The following is a 15,915-nucleotide window of genomic DNA, read 5'->3' as shown; positions in this document are numbered from 1 at the left end:
TGACATAATTCACATCTGGTTTGTCGTTCCGTTTTATGTCCCGCTTCTCCTGTTTCAGAGTTTTGCGTAATGTGCGATTGGTTTTGTTTTTCTTTTTTAACCTCTAAGGTGCAGGGAGGTCGGGAAACGTATCGATGGGGAAAAGGCAGACGGACATAAACCGTTTAAAACAACGGAAACAATTTCGGTATTCTGATTATTGAAATTTAAAAGTGCTGTGGTTCCGTTGTTCTATCACATCCGTTTCATACCGGACCACTTACAGCACCGGTGTTAATGCTATAAAATGAACGCTCTCTATCGTGGTATCACCATGGAGGGATTTCTTTATTTAAATGGGTTCATTTTTCAGAGGGATACAAAGTGAGGGTATCGTGATTTTAGAAATTACATGTTTATAAGAGCGATTTTCTGTTGTCCTTCCATGGAAGCGTGCAGCTTTCAAACAGAAATAAAACACTTTATAAGATAAGTTGCTGCTTTGACATGATCACAGAACTGCCAAAACATATGTACAAAAATACCAGACAAAGTGAATCACAGCAACATCATCAGCCGGTGAAACACTGAACTGATGCGGTGAAGCTACTAGTAGCAGGAGCGAAGCTGCGCCAAGAAGCTATAAACACTGAATAGAAGAAGGAGAGCTGCCATCGATACAGTTGCAGCCAAGCATGTTTTAATTTTACACAATACAGTTCTAGGAAGTTGCTCAAAGTCTAAACTGGTATTGTTGTGCATATAAGGTATAAAGTTTACCTTCGACCAAACGCCCCCCAAAGGAATCCCAGCACCCCCCTTTTGTAAAAATTTCCGCCAGCGCCCCCTGCCGTCCTCTGAACGTCCACTGGGGGGCGGTACCGCCCACGTTGAGAACCGCTACAATATCACAACTATAGTTCCAGAGCAATTAATTATTTAATATAATGTTAATATTGTCATCATCTCTCTCTCAATAAACAGTTAATCTACCTTCATAGGGTGTTTTCACACCTGATAGTCCAGGAAACTTGGTTCGATTAGAGATTAAAACTGCAATATTTGTTCCATTTTCAGCTGCTGCAGTTCTCTTCCACACCAAACTGTGTGGAACCAACCAAACCATTTGAAAAGCCTGTTCACCTCATCTGTGATGGAGCTGCAGCAACAACTGAAGGAAACGACATGAAAATATCTGAAAACAATGAGTGCAACTTCCTCCTTTTCAAAATATAAACAAAAATGGAGTGGATTCACTCCATTTTTGGAGTGATGCCACTAGTGTGAATGTAACACACTTTACATTCACTCTAAGCACTTTCGGTGTGAATGCCCCTGAAGTGCTTAGACCATTTCCAAAAGCAGTAGAGAACTAAATGGAAGTATTAAAAAAATGCAAAATATAAATTTTATAATAACAATTATTAATTTTATTTTTAATGCCCATTATGTCTCAAATTGAAATCTCAAAGATCACATTCACACGCAGATGATGGAAAGCTACTGCCTTGTAGCTACAGCTGCACTGGGTCAGTCTGTCAGGGGTCAGGCTGCAATTTTGCACCATCAACCATCCTGACCAACACCAGTAGGAAAGGTGGTAGAAGTGTATTACCCAGGAACACAAATGGTGAAGGCGGGCGGACCAGGAATCAAACTAGCAATCCACCGATTGCAGGGTGAAGTTCTACTGCCGTTGCCAACATGAATTTTGCATGACAAGTCTTTAAAAGTGCATTTTATGTTAGTTTTAGTTTAAAAAAGAAGCTTTATAAACAAAAACTGTAATTAGCTTTTTCTTCATTTTGCAAGTTGATGGTCAAAAACCAAAATATTTTGGTGGAATTTTAAGTGGAAGTGATGCAATAAGTAATAACATTTTAGGTCACAATTCATTTTGATTATATGAACTTGAAAAAGAAATAATGGGGAGCATTGGGCTATGTTAGATTTAAATGTATCAAATAAAAGTTCAAAGTTAACCTATATTAGCCAAGGAATCAGGAAATGTAATTCCCAGATATCCAATACCTGACCTATGAAAACTAAAGTCTCCAGCCTTAAACAAAGTTCTGTCAGAGGCAGTGCTTCAGATTTTGACCAGTTAACTTTATATCCCTATATATTGGAAACGGTTTTTAAAAAGGCAGGGAGGGTCTTCAGGTCATGAAACCAAGACCAGGGAATCGTCCACATAAAGTATCAGCTTAAGATTCGCATTATTGATTCAGACACCAGAAATCTGGGTCCCTGCATAATTTTGCGGATTTTCGCTCTAGTTCCAAAATCAGACCAGAAAGCAGTGGGCAGTCCTACCTAGTCCATGATTTTGATTCTTTGATGAGTTGTTAATGAGATCAAAGTATACGTTCAATCTCACAACGCGTTATAAATCTATATAACTTTTTGTCCACTTTCTCCCTGTACCCTCTATTAATCCTAGTAGCCTGAATCTGTATGACATTTTCAAACTACCCTCATTAGAGTCAGATTAAGAGCACAGACTCTGAAAACGTGACTCATCATCTTGTGGTTTGTCTAAAGGAAGCATGGGCAGAACAGAATCAGATGGCATGGAAATTCTTACTATTTATTGTACTCACAGAGCATTGTCGAATTTCCCAGAACTATACTGGTGGACATATGAGGAGTAAGCCAAGTCTTCATGGGCTGAGGCAACGTGGATGTTCTTCCCTCCGAACACAGACTGTCGGATGTCCAGGGCGGTCTACAACAAGCGCATGCAAAAAGTTCGCTCAGACAAAGTCAGTCAACAGCAAAAAGTTGGTAGCCAGGAACCCTGAACATCATGCTTACCTGGTAAATAGCAACCGATTGGCATATGTTGTCCACATTTAACAAGTAAAATCCATAATCTAGCAGTGTGTCAGAGTACTTGGGATGCTTGTGTCCAAAATGTTCTCTGGGAGGTAGTACACAGAGCATCAAAATGCATGATAAAGATTTGAGTTTTACTCATCTGCACTTGCTTGTTAAACACAGCAGGTTACCTTGCTAGAAACACTGCATGTTTGATCAGCTGCTCTGCTTTCCTGAACTCCCTCTTCACCACACAAGCCTGGAGCAGAGAGACGAAACAAAATGTATTCTTAAGTAACACCATGGTAATGGCACAATAATGCAACTTTGAGAATGTCAGTTAATACTTAAATTCTAATGAACATTTAACACTGAAACTGGAAGACATTTTAAATATCCAACAAAGATAAACAAAACAACAGAAACAACAAAGTGAATTATAAAATCTCTGTAAACAAAATTGTTCTTCAAAAAATGTTCTTGATGGAAAAAGAGAAAAATAATAAATCATGAAAATTATTGAGCTTGTTTTAATTAATCATGCAATTAACTCATTTATTGCTTACTGCAACAGGCCTATTCAGGTCTGGATTTTGATTAGGTTATTCCAGTGTATAAATATGCTTTACTCTAAACCAGTGTTTCTCAAACTTTTTCAGGCCGAGAACCTCTTAACCCATTTAACAGTCACAGACCACCAAACCTGAAATTGCCCAGCGATAACATCTTAATATATGTTGCAACCTGAAATGAAAACTACGACAAAGACGTGAACAGGTCTACTTGGACATTTTGAGTTATTTACAGATTCCGAAAGTGTCTAAGTTTTCCAATGATGTCAAACACATGGAAATAAAAAAAGAAGTGTTCATTACAACTTATTCAATTGTAATGAACAACTGAAGCTGGCTGGTCTATTACATAAATGCAAAAATTGGTATTAGTATACTGACAAAATGCATAGAAGTTTGATGGGTACAATGACCTACTGTATGGAACTGTGTTTGTCAGCCAAACTGGGGTTTACCTTGGATGCTTGTCGGAGAACATCTATGACTACTTTGACAGGCAGCCCTGGAGTAATTTCCTTCATAGCTTCTATACACCACCTGTATGCCTAGAAGATAACCAAGAAATAAAAAAAATGAGTTACAGAATTTTCAGCACAAACACAGACAGTGCCATAAGCTGTTAAACATTTTACCTCATCGTAGTGACTTTTGGCGAAGAGCAAGGCACAGAGCTCGCCGTACAGAGCTGCCTTGTTGGCCTGGTGGCCATGTTTGGCTAGTTTATCCATGTAAGACTGAGCAAGCTTGAATGTCTCCTCCCCAAGGTGGTACTTGCAGTTGCCGTTGCGGACATGAAGCAACCTTAAGTGAGAGGAGGAAGCTTCAACAACAATCAAGTCTTTCTAGTTCTGTCCTCATTAGCTGCTGCGTGGTCCATAAAAGGACCACACAGAGACATGTATGGTAAATGGTATTCAACATTCGTTAAATACCAAAAAGACTTAACATTGAAGGAGCTTGTGTGAATAGTAAGAGAGAGTGGGGATCTCTGGCAACAGCCCTTCTTGATTTTAATTGACTTTGGAAGTATTTTGTTTGATACAATTTCTGCTGTTTAATTATTATATAGTACTTTAACCCATTTGATAAAGTTACTTTCACAACCCAACCTTTTCAGTATGTTAAAAAGATAAAGCCATTCAACCCCATCAAAACCCTTTTTCGCGCCCAATGAATGAAGAGCTGAATCATTAGCGTTCTTTTTGAGCCAAACAATATTCAGTACTCTTCTAATATTGTGATATCCTTGCCTCCCAACAATAAACCCTCTCATACCTATTTATTATGTCTGATTGTATTACTTGCAACCATTTTACCAATAGTTTGCAGATAATTTTGAGATTGACGCTGAGTAAATTGACAGATCTCAGGTTTTCACACTTATTAGAGGGTTTACCCGGCTCTGGCAGTAGAATGATTAGAGCCTGATTCAGGGAGGGAAGCAGGATGCCTTTTCTGAATGACTAGAAACATGTCAAGAAGAGGTAAATTATTTTATCCTGTATGTATGATATTATAGCCTGGTATCATATATACAGTTTTGAATTTCTGGTAAGCAGGTCCTACTTGCTTACCAGATGTCATTCCATCAATTCCCTATGCCAATTCCTCCTTATTTCTATTTTTAAATCAACTCTACCATGATCTGAGATAACAGGGATATGTAGCCCCTTCAAAAACTTATCTAATTCCATTTGGTCAAAATTTCCTTGGGTATCATATAATTTCTGTTAATAATCTTTTTTTTTTTAAAAACCCATTAATATCCCTGGGATCCATTAAAGTTTTATCCTGTGTTACAATTGATGTGACAGATGTTGCTTCAAGCTGTTTGATATGCCAAGCTAAAAGTTTTCCAGTTTTATTCCCTTGTTAATAAAAAGATTGTTTTATTCAGTCTCAAGAGACTGGATGCAGCTCTGAAACTGGACTGTTTATCTTATCCTGCTGTTAGGAGCAGCAGTTTTTTTTTTCCAATTGTCATTTGTTTGAAAAATCCTCTCCTGAGTGGTCTTTATTTTATTTTCTACATACAGCCAATTAATTTTGGCATTCTTTGATTTATTTCCTGTATAGCTAATAATATGTCCTCTAATAAATGCTTTAACAGTATCCCATCTAATCCATGCTATTGTTTGATTAGTATACAACTGAAATAACTCATCAATTTGTAACCCAGTATATTTAACAAATTCCTCATCCTACAGCCATTTATGCTGAAAACACCATCCACAAGGGTCCCTGGTTAGATTCTCATCACTGTAGCCAAGACAAGACAGTGCCTGATCTCAGATCACTATGCTACCATACATACAGCGCTGAAAGTGAGAGGAATAAGTCCTGAAAGAACTCGGAGTCATTGTGTTAAGACCATAGAAATTCACCAGGTTCATGTTTTCTAATAATAAAGAGCCCTGAACCATCTCCCTCCTGCATTTGTACACCTCCCATTATCACATGTAACCAATCTACAACCACAGAGTCTAACCACTCTATAACCAAAAAAAAAGTTTTTACTACTGATGCTGTTCGCTATATAGAAAACAGAAATTTAACTTTCCATGCTACATGTTTCCACAAGGGTTTGAACATATTAATGTGCACACAGACTGAGATGTGTGTGCATCATCTTGGCATACCTAAGCAGAACTAAAAGTGTTCATAGTAAATTACTGTTTCAATATCACCAGTACAAATCAATAAAGGCACCATCAAAGTTATACAACATTACAGGAGAATCACAAATTACTCATTTAAGAAACCAATTCTGCTTTCAGCCCATTGTCATCTCCTAATCTGTTTTCTTCTGGATCTTCTTTACAAACTCATGTGTTACCACCGGGGTTTTTAAAATTAAGTTTGGTCACCAGTAGCTGTGAGTTGTGCCACAAGTCAAGCCGTGGCGCAATACAAGTTTGCGCAGCTCCGTGCGTATCAGGTCAAACTGCTTCCGAAGCTGGTGCAGACCAGCCGTGGTATCTGAGTAGAACCATACTTGTTGATTCTGGTAGCGAATGTCTGTCTTAGCCCTTGATGCTACGGCAGTAAGCTGTTTATCCTTGTGACTGAGGAATCTCAGTATTAAAGTATGAAGCGCTGCTCTTTCCATGACCACTGCTCAGATGTCCAGGGTCTCCAGCAGCCACTTCTCCAGGAACTCACTCAACCTACCGGGCTCCCTCCGGTAGGTTGACCAGCCTCAGATTGCCTCCAGATCTATAACTTTATCCTCCAAGTCTTTCTTCTTGGACTCTAGCATATCTACTGTATCTCATCGTGTTTCTATCTCACACTCAGCATCAGCAATGTAAGCGTCGATTTCTGCTATTTGATGGATACACTCATTTATCTCTTTTGTCAAACTGTTGATGGACCCCATAACTTCGTCAAATCTAGAGGAGAAATTCTTTTGGATAGAATTAACAATAGACAGTATTTCCTCCACTTCACTACTTTGAGACTTTGGGTTCTCCTCTCTGTCTGTGACAGCCATTAGAGCTGAGCAGAAAGCATTAGCTTTCTGCATTTCACCTAGAAGATGCTCATCTGTCAGCATATGCTGTTTTGCTTTCTTACTTGCATTTTATGGCACTTTTGCTGCTTTAGGTGTTATTCCGCGATCTCTAGCAATTTAATTTGTTTTGAAAGGAAGGAATTTTAGAAAAATTTGTTGACACGGATAGCAGAGTGGTAGAACCACATCCCCTCACATAACCAATCTAACCTATCCAAAGGTCTTTAGTTTTGATCATGAGTTTGGATTTCCAGGCTTATAAGAAAATTACACTAAAATGGGTCACAACAAGCCATCTGTCCGTTTTACAAGGTATTTGTGGGATTGTTGCAGCCTTGCCTCTTACCTCCAGACACTTTCACAACCTTTCCCTGAACATGTGCTAAAGACACCTCATATAAGGACTTTATGAAGAGCAATATTACAAGTGACAACAACCTAAACCACAACCCATAATAAGAAACCAACAAAGCATTCAGGATGAGAGGTGGAACATCTTCAAGAAAAGAAGTAATCCACATCCATCCATGAAAGCACTCAGGATCATCTGACAAAGAGAGCTGCCACAGAGAGATGCTAGATGACATCAATAGTCAGCAACATAAAATAGAGACATCCAAATGTCCGAAGTTTTTCTGGTCTGACAATGTAAATAAAATCTACAGATAACTGTAAGGGAAACTCAATTAAAACAACTGTAGATGAACAAGCTGTTGTAAGACTCACCTGACGCAGCATTCCACAGCTCTGTAACAGTGGAGCACCTCACTGTGGAGAGTGCACAGCTGCAGGCACGACAGAAACACTTTCTCTGCATCGCCATACCAGCCAGCATCTGACAAAAAGCCACCTGCAAACAAAGAGGAAACATTACATCCAATCATTCTGCACAATCATTCTAGACATTCTTGTTTCATTCATCAATCCTTGACATTAATAGCAGTGCCATAGGACATGTGATGTACACAGACTCCCAGAATCTAAGCGCCATGTTCCATCCAAACCCTCTCAGTGTGTCAGTGTGGAAACTTTACCCAGTACAAAGCCAAACTGGATGGCCTTCTCTTTGACATGGGCATCAGACTCTGCAATGTATGAGCAACGACGGCTGAATGAGTTTGCTAGAACTGAAGCCACTTTCACACCGTGGTCCATGAGGGCCTGGAAGCAGTGGTGCAGGAGGTGTCTGCCATGGGGACAAAAAGGAAGGTTACCACCTCACTACAGGCACCGATCAGGGCTTCCATGGCTGAAAAGTTGTCCAAAGCTTAAAACATTTGTTGTTTTATATTGGAACACTGATTCTTGCTGGAATACATTCTTCATGTAAGCAGCGCCATACAGCTATTTACAATGTACAGGTAAATTGAAAATTATAATTAACAGAAGTTAAGGTTTTATAACATCCATCTGTGTGTAATTAATCCATATTGTGATCTGGGTCTGCTCTACAATGACAAAATCTATGCCTGAGTCACAGTAGACTTAACCATTCATTAACAGGGCTTCATGAAACACCATTAAAATGTGAGAAGTGAGCAGACAGAAACAGAAGCAGCTAGGAGAAGAGCAGAGTGATAAGAGGGAAGGGCTGATGGTGAGGCTCTCACCGTTTGTCTGAGGCACGGAGCACTTTAGCGAACACCTCCAGCTCACAGAACTCTCCTCCCAGCTGGCAGAGTCTTCCCTGCTGGTACAACTGAAACAGAAACATGGGGATGCATAGTGCATTATGATCACAATTCACATGAACTTGGGATGAACCTGATAAAAAAACATGTGGAGAACAACATGGTGGACACTAGGCTACAGTACATCATGAGTTTTTTTGGGCGTGTTTTAATGATTCTTTGGACAATGTTGTCTGCTGTTCATGAGTTGAAACAATACAGAGTTTGCTGATGTCTAGTCTGTCATCAGAATGCAGTGAGGTGGAACTAGTTGAATACTCCATAGTGAAGCCTTCACAGTGCACCAGCAGCCACTGGGTGAGCTCACACACACAGTTCATTTGGCTTCTGCTTTAAAGTTAAGAGATATGATTTTGTAAATTAAAAAGCAGTCTTCTCAAAATTCTAAATGATCATATAAATGTTGTGTTGGTCCATCTGTAAAGTCCCATTCACCCCCTTTGGCAATTTATACTGCCATTTCAAACGTACATGGAGTCTTTGTGCTCCTTCATATTTCCACATATTCCTGGAACAAACCATTTCTAACAAAAGGAAGGCATCACATATCAGTTTCACTTCTTTTAAGTATTTTGGAATTCTAGAACTAACTAAAAAGGCTCAAATCTCAGAACGTGACTTAATTAGGGCCGAAACAAATGGAATAATTGTGATGAATCAATTATTTAAATAATTGTAAACTAACTTAGTAATTGGTTAATTGTTAACCGAAGAAACAGACTCGCAAAAGGCCATTTTTGAACAACACACTCAGCACAGTAATTAAGCCAAAACTGTACAATGTTGTTCTGATTTTACTTGACCTAACTGCTGCCTTTGATACAGTAGACCACAACATTTTAATATCGCGATTACACCATGTTGTAGGTATTGGTGGCACCGTTCTTAAATGGTTCCAGAGTTACCTGGTTACAGAACATTTTCAGTGAATATTAGTGACTCTGAATCATCTGCTGCTTCAATGCCATATGGTGTCCCGCAGGGCTCAATTCTGGGCCCACTGCTTTTCTCTCTGTATTTACTGCCTCTGGGTTTAATCCTCAGGAAACATGGGATTTAATTTCATTGCTATGCTGACGATTGCCAGATTTATTTGCCCCTGAAGCAGAAGGATGTCCATTCCATCAAACATCTCCTGGCATGTCTAGGTGATTTTAAAGCTTGGTTGGCCTTGAGCTTTTTAAATTTTAATGAAAAGAAAACAGAGGTGATGGTGTTTGGACCCAGTGGCTCCTGTGAGTCCTCCTCTGTTGACCTGGGACCCTTGGAGGTTTATTTTAAACCTGTTATTACAGATCTTGGTTTTAAGGTGGACAGTGATTTCAAATTGGACAGCCAAATCAGAGCCGTGGTTAAGTCCAGTTTTTATCATTTAAGGCGATTGGCGTCAGTGAAATCTTTTCTTTCCAGGCAGCATTTTGAAACAGTGATCCACGCTTTTATTTCGACTCGACTGGATTACTGTAACTCACTATCTGGGAGTCAGTCAGTCGCTGCTCTCAGGTCTGCAGCTGGTTCAGAATGCTCCTGCAAGACTTTTGACAGGAACTCGAAAGAGAGAGCATGTGACCCCTGTCCTGGCCTCACTTCACTGGCTGCCTGTATATTTTAGGATTCATTTTAAAATTCTTATGTTTGTTTTTAAATCACTACATAATCTTGCCCCAGCTTACCTCTCTGAGCTTCTTCACCCCTATATACTATATTGGTCTCTCAGGTCCGCAGATCAGCTGCTCTTGGAGGTACCGAGATCAAGAAGGAAGCTCATAGGGGACAGGGCTTTCTCTATCATGGGCCCCAAGTTATGGAACGACTTGCCTTTACAAGTTAGAGAGGCCCCTTCACTGTCCACTTTTAAAGCTCGTTTTAAAACCCATCTATTTTACTTGGCTTTCAACTCCAGCGGGATCTAGTTTTAAATTGTATTGGTTGGTTTGTTTTTAAACTGTAAGAGTTTTTATTTTTTATGTTTATTTATTTATTTATTTTAATTGCTATGTTGTGTTTTAATGTACAGCACTTTGTATCAGCTGTGGTTGTTTTAAAGTGCTTTAAGTGCTTTACCATACCAAATAAAGTTGGTATGGTATACATTTTAGATTTAATATGATAAACCTTTGTCTGTAAATAGATCTTGCTGTTACAGCTGAATTTCTTAAGACCTTTTCTATTTCTATTTAATTTCTGTTCTATTGAGAGCTCCTCAAGAGGCAGTTTTAGCTTCACCTGGTGAAGTTTAATTGTGTTGCTGTTTTTTTAACAAAAGTTTGATTCATATTCTGTTAAAAAAAATCTCCTACTAAGCACCTTTTGCTCTGTAAATATTAATCGGTTAATAAAAAAAAATAGATCAACAGATCATCTCCTACACTGTATTGATTTATTTATTTTATTTAAGTTAAGCAGAAAGAGCTGAGATGCTTTTCACATGTTGTTAGGATTTATTTAGCTGTAGATGCATTGTTTGCTACACATGACCAAATGTTCACTATTATTTTATGAAAACTTGTTCAGAAATATAACCAGTTCTATCTCCTAAAAATCCCCAATAAGTCTATATTAGCACCTGCTTATAGTAATTTTTATCAGAGCTATAACATCACGTCATATCCTTACAGTTAGCAAAATACAGAAAGTCCTTTAACTAGTCTGTCATCAAAGATGATTTGAATCACTAACAGCAGGAACAGAACATCCAGTGGCAGATGGCTTGATGTTGTACAAAACATGCCAAACTAAAACGACACAAAATAGCTAAATTAATTTTGCATTTGTTCCTATTTTTTCAGGCAGGGCTCCATTCTTGACTCCTGCTATGTTTACAATGACCATACTGCCACCTTTAATCTCATAGTGGCCATTCCTTTGCACTGCGCTGACTCTTTATGTATTACAGGCTACATGGATGCTTACTGACCAATTAAAAAAAAAAAAAAAAAAAAAAAAAAAAACACAGGAAATATTTGAGACTCTATTTACTGTAATTGAAGAAAAGTCATTTTTGCAATTATTTTCCAATTTGGCGTCAGTGAATGTGTTGGTCATGGTAGAACCTACTGATGCAGGAATCATGTGGAAGAAGTCTGACAGAAATCCTAGTTAGCTTCTAAAATCAATTCTGCGGGAATTCCAGCAACTTGACCTTAGGCTCAACTGTTCAGTTTGATCATCAGCAACAGTTTTTGTTACTCCTTAATGTGGGACTATAGAAAACATGGACTCCTCTTGAGAAGCACGTGGTCTCAATAGCTGCTATGTTCACTCAGTTCTGGAGGCTCCAGCTCCTGCTGCAATCTTGTTTGCGTCTGGCGGACTGGCATATTAATAATCCAGTACATTACTTTTAGTTTCCATGAAAATGCTGGTGTGTCGATCCTGCTTCTTATTGGTTTGGCAACATGTTCTATTAGAGCTGAAATTTAAGTTGTAAAATTGATACTGTTGACATTCTTAACCACCAGCAACACAATAAACACAGGTCTTATATTTCCACATTACAGTCCTGTTGTGTTCAATGAAAAACATGTATATTTATCTGACTGACCTCCACATAGCCCATCCAAACTGTTATGAACAAATATTGTTTGCTGCTGACCGGAAGTCACAGGACTGTGATCTGATTTTGTTCATGATGAGATCAAGCACAATCTAATGAGTACAGTTTTATTTTGCTGTCATCAGCAAACTTAGAGATGCTATGAAATATCACTGCAGAAAAGTGATGTCACTTTTCTGCTGGCTAGTTGGTTGCAATCTGGCAACACTTGTCCTTTAATGAGACATTTAATGGAAAAAATACACCAACACTTCTGAGAATAATTGTGTATTTGTGGAATTTGGCATTTTTTATAACAAATAAAAACAATGAACTAAGAATAAAGTATAAACTAAAAATTGTTTACCCAAATCTACAACCAGTCCAGGTTTAACACAAGAACTTTACCCTTAGTCAAATGAGGCCTAGTTCTTGGGACCCAAGAAAATAAAGAGGCTGGTCCATGGAAAAGTTTTCTCCAATTGAAAAGCCCCATTTTCATGCAGGATCTGTTATTTAAAGTTGAGGAGCAGCTGCTAATCCTGAAAAACAGGATATGTTAAAAAAAAAAAAAACCCTCCTGTCTGTCTGGGTCAGTCATAACCCTTTGATGTAGCATAGGAACATTTTTAAGATGACACTTTCCAGCCTACTGTTAATATGGTACACACTAATGCAGCACATCAGTTTCCAGTGTTAGTCCGTTTCCCACAAGCTGCTGAGACTTTAGTTTCTGAAGCCTATCTTGTATAAAAACATAACATGGCTATACTGTTTACAGGTCATTGTTAAATAAATCAGTAATAATCTTAAATAATTTCATTACCGACATTCCTCCAAGTAGAGAGAGAAGAAAGTCTTAAAATAACAGCCAACGCGCAGATGTATAAACCCCACTGTTTGACATATAATGTCATGTTAAGAGTTAGTTTATTCATTAAGGCTGAGCTCGTTCCCCTTTAAGCCATTTTTCACTGTATATGTTAATCTTAGTCTTTTGTACTGAGCTATGGTTAGCAACAGCAGCTTCTCATAGAAACCCAGTCCTGCTTGTGAGACGCACCTGGGCGCCATGTCAGCTACATCTCACCTTATAGTAGACATCGAACTGGATATTTTCCGGTAGCGAGCGTATGTCCCTTCTTGAACGACTGTAGTTGTCCACCACAGCCGAGATAGCGGTGTTGTACAATGTTTCTGGTATCCATTCTAGCTCCGCCGCAGCCATGTTGTTTCTCCAAAAAGCCCAGCAGCTACAGCCCTCCTCAACTCTCTCTCCTACATTCGCTACCTTACTGCGACCAAAGCCCTTTCTCCGTGAGTCCTCATATAACGGTCGCAATGTAGGGAGGCTAGAATCAGTCGTGATACCGACAGGTTACTGCTGTAGCTTCAATTTCGCTGTGCAAATTCCCTTCATCTCCGATGTTTATTCGTCAACCCTTCAGCAGTTCCGTGCCCCCTTCCGGACGCTGACGCAGTGACGTAATAGTGCAGTCGATGAAAACGGTGAGCTCACTCCTTAACGGTCAGCCGGAAAACGACCCGAGGAGAAGTAATTACGAGCGTGGTGGGAAGAGGTGTAGAGACGAACCAAAGTTTCACCATTTTGTTTGTTTTTCACTTATATGGCTATAAGAAAAGCCATATACAATGTACACGGCTAGGGGAGTAAATTTGACAGTGTCACTGTAAACCAAAGAATACAAGACAGCGCAATCTCAGATGCGCAGTTTTTGATAAGATTATATAAAACAAACCTACAGTGGTTAAACACGGCCTGTAATACGTGCTGTGCTGTTCAGTAGATTCAGTCATTTGATTCAATAACTCTAAATATTTTTGTTCTTGATATCAAAAGTCCTTTAAATCATATGACCGAACTGGGATTACTAATGGATCGTAAACTCCGCCTACATGGTACTCCGGCCCCTTCGTCGGCTGGTAAATGATGCTTACCCATTTTATTTAACCCAGAGATTGAAGGGGCTGTTTTTTTGTTTTATTTTATTTTTTTACACATTTTTTTAAATAGGAAGAATAAAGATAAAATAATTGTAAAAGCAAAATAACGTGTTTTTGGCATCTTTAACAAAAGACAAATAGACCTAAGTCTTCTTTTAAGTATCATAGAATTTTAAATATGGCAATATCCTTCATTTTGTTTTTTAAGAAACATCCGTTCCTCTGTTTCAGGCTAAATCAACTGATATAGACACCAGATTTATAATAAAATATATTTGTGCTTAAACCAAGATCTATAACCTGCAACCAAAGGTGACAGATTAGGGGGGAACTAGTGTAGACGACTACAGTCTAGATGTTAGGACTAGATGTTGTGTGATCCACACTGAAGGCTATTAAGACACCAATACATCTAAAATCCAGACAGTGAAGTTTTTATCTGTGTTTGTGATGCACACAAGTACATTACTTTGAGATATGCCTTGAAAACAGTTCAAGTGCTTTGCATTATCAGTCTAAAAATGAACCTAAAACTTCCCGAAAGAAAGTTATTTTTTACCTAATTAGTAATCCCAATAACATACAGTGTTTTCCTGAATCATGTTTACAATGTACATTTTTTTAAAGCAGTCCAGTAGAATACCTGCTTTCCCATCCTCACCACCAGTCTGTGAGGAAGTCCAGGATCCATTTTGGAGTGAATAAACCGTTTTAAAGGCAAATTCTCTAATAGAAAATATGGCAAAACCCATTTGCAACAACATGATTGTAGTAAGCAGTGACAATAGTTAAAGTTAGTTAGTTTTTCACCAGGTAAAACATTAAGAACAATTTTGTATTTACAATGTTAGCTTGAAACTGCTATAGCAACATTTACACACATAATAAGTACCGTAATCATTCTGCAAAAAATGACATGACTACTTAAGGTTCTTTAGTCTGTGATTAAAAACAGGAAATAACATCAAAGTGTCAAGATGCAGTGTATTTTGATTTTAAAAAAATTACAGACATTTGCAGTAAGAAAACAGGAAGACAAAATGAGACTTGGTTCTAGGGACTGTCAGTTTAATAAGTTGGGAGGAATGAGTACTGTGTCGTCAAGAGGATTCTTGTTGTAGTGATTTAAATAATGACGAGAAAGATCTAGCTGGGTGCTATAAATGAACAAGAGCCAGTGGATGTTACAAGTCTGCAATAAAGACTATATACCTGACAGTTCAACAACAGAGGTGTGTTTTATAAGATGAATTAGAAATAGATTGAATGGCAGAATGACATATTGCATCCAGTTTAAGAATGTATTTGCAAGCATGTTATAAATCATGTCACCATAATCAAACAAAGTAACATAATAAGAATAAAAAAACAACATTGAAAATCTCAGTGTTTAAATTGCAACATAATGCTGTCTAGACTGCAGAGAAGAGGCTATCATCTACAACTTTTTAAACTGGTTTCCATTCTGATCGTGGGTGTGTCACAGCAGACTTTGCAAGATATGACAAAATATTGGCCTCAGGATATCAAGTTAACAGTCACCCTGATGTCAGTGGTCATTAAGTCTTTTGACCGACTGGTGTTGAAGCAGTCAACTAGTATCGACTGTTGAAGCAGTCAACAGTTCCCTCTGCAAACTGCAGAGGGGCAGGAGGCCCCCTGCTGGACCTCCTGCAATTTGCTTACCTGGCAAAGAGATCAGAAAAAGATAGTTAACTATCTTTCTTTAAAAAGGGCAATGAAATATATTAAAACTTATTTACAAGTATTTTTTTTTCTTGGACAGAAAAACAAAAATGACCACTTTCATTGGTCTCATCCGGGACACTGATGAGTTTG

The 15,915-nt window shown here is 38.4% G+C and overlaps 1 protein-coding gene and 1 long non-coding RNA gene across 2 annotated transcripts in view; one reads left to right on the top strand and one right to left on the bottom strand.

The window, feature by feature from the left end:
• appbp2 (amyloid beta precursor protein (cytoplasmic tail) binding protein 2) overlaps nucleotides 1-13,603 on the bottom strand; it is a 36,424-nt gene extending 22,821 nt beyond the window's left edge. Inside the window, exons 1-9 of the mRNA XM_015048163.1 lie at nucleotides 13,202-13,603; nucleotides 8,496-8,584; nucleotides 7,920-8,071; nucleotides 7,612-7,735; nucleotides 4,004-4,172; nucleotides 3,827-3,916; nucleotides 2,991-3,058; nucleotides 2,797-2,902; nucleotides 2,583-2,707 (exon numbers count right to left, since the gene is read on the bottom strand). Of these exons, the coding sequence (XP_014903649.1) occupies nucleotides 2,583-2,707; nucleotides 2,797-2,902; nucleotides 2,991-3,058; nucleotides 3,827-3,916; nucleotides 4,004-4,172; nucleotides 7,612-7,735; nucleotides 7,920-8,071; nucleotides 8,496-8,584; nucleotides 13,202-13,339 (1,061 nt within the window). The 5' untranslated portion in view covers nucleotides 13,340-13,603. The remainder of the gene's footprint in view (nucleotides 1-2,582; nucleotides 2,708-2,796; nucleotides 2,903-2,990; nucleotides 3,059-3,826; nucleotides 3,917-4,003; nucleotides 4,173-7,611; nucleotides 7,736-7,919; nucleotides 8,072-8,495; nucleotides 8,585-13,201) is intronic.
• LOC106957003 (uncharacterized) lies at nucleotides 2,287-9,918 on the top strand. The gene is made up of 3 exons (XR_001426872.1): nucleotides 2,287-2,298; nucleotides 7,365-7,372; nucleotides 9,492-9,918. It is a non-coding gene; the product is annotated as an uncharacterized LOC106957003 (long non-coding RNA).
• Nucleotides 13,604-15,915: the final 2,312 nt, after the last annotated feature.

The sequence above is a fragment of the Poecilia latipinna genome, unplaced genomic scaffold (assembly GCF_001443285.1).
Source record: "Poecilia latipinna isolate Pla-1442-1.1 unplaced genomic scaffold, P_latipinna-1.0 Scaffold864, whole genome shotgun sequence".
Lineage (NCBI taxonomy): Eukaryota > Metazoa > Chordata > Actinopteri > Cyprinodontiformes > Poeciliidae > Poecilia > Poecilia latipinna.
The sequence above is the reverse complement of the archived record's forward strand: the minus strand, read 5'-3'. Positions and strand labels throughout refer to the sequence as shown.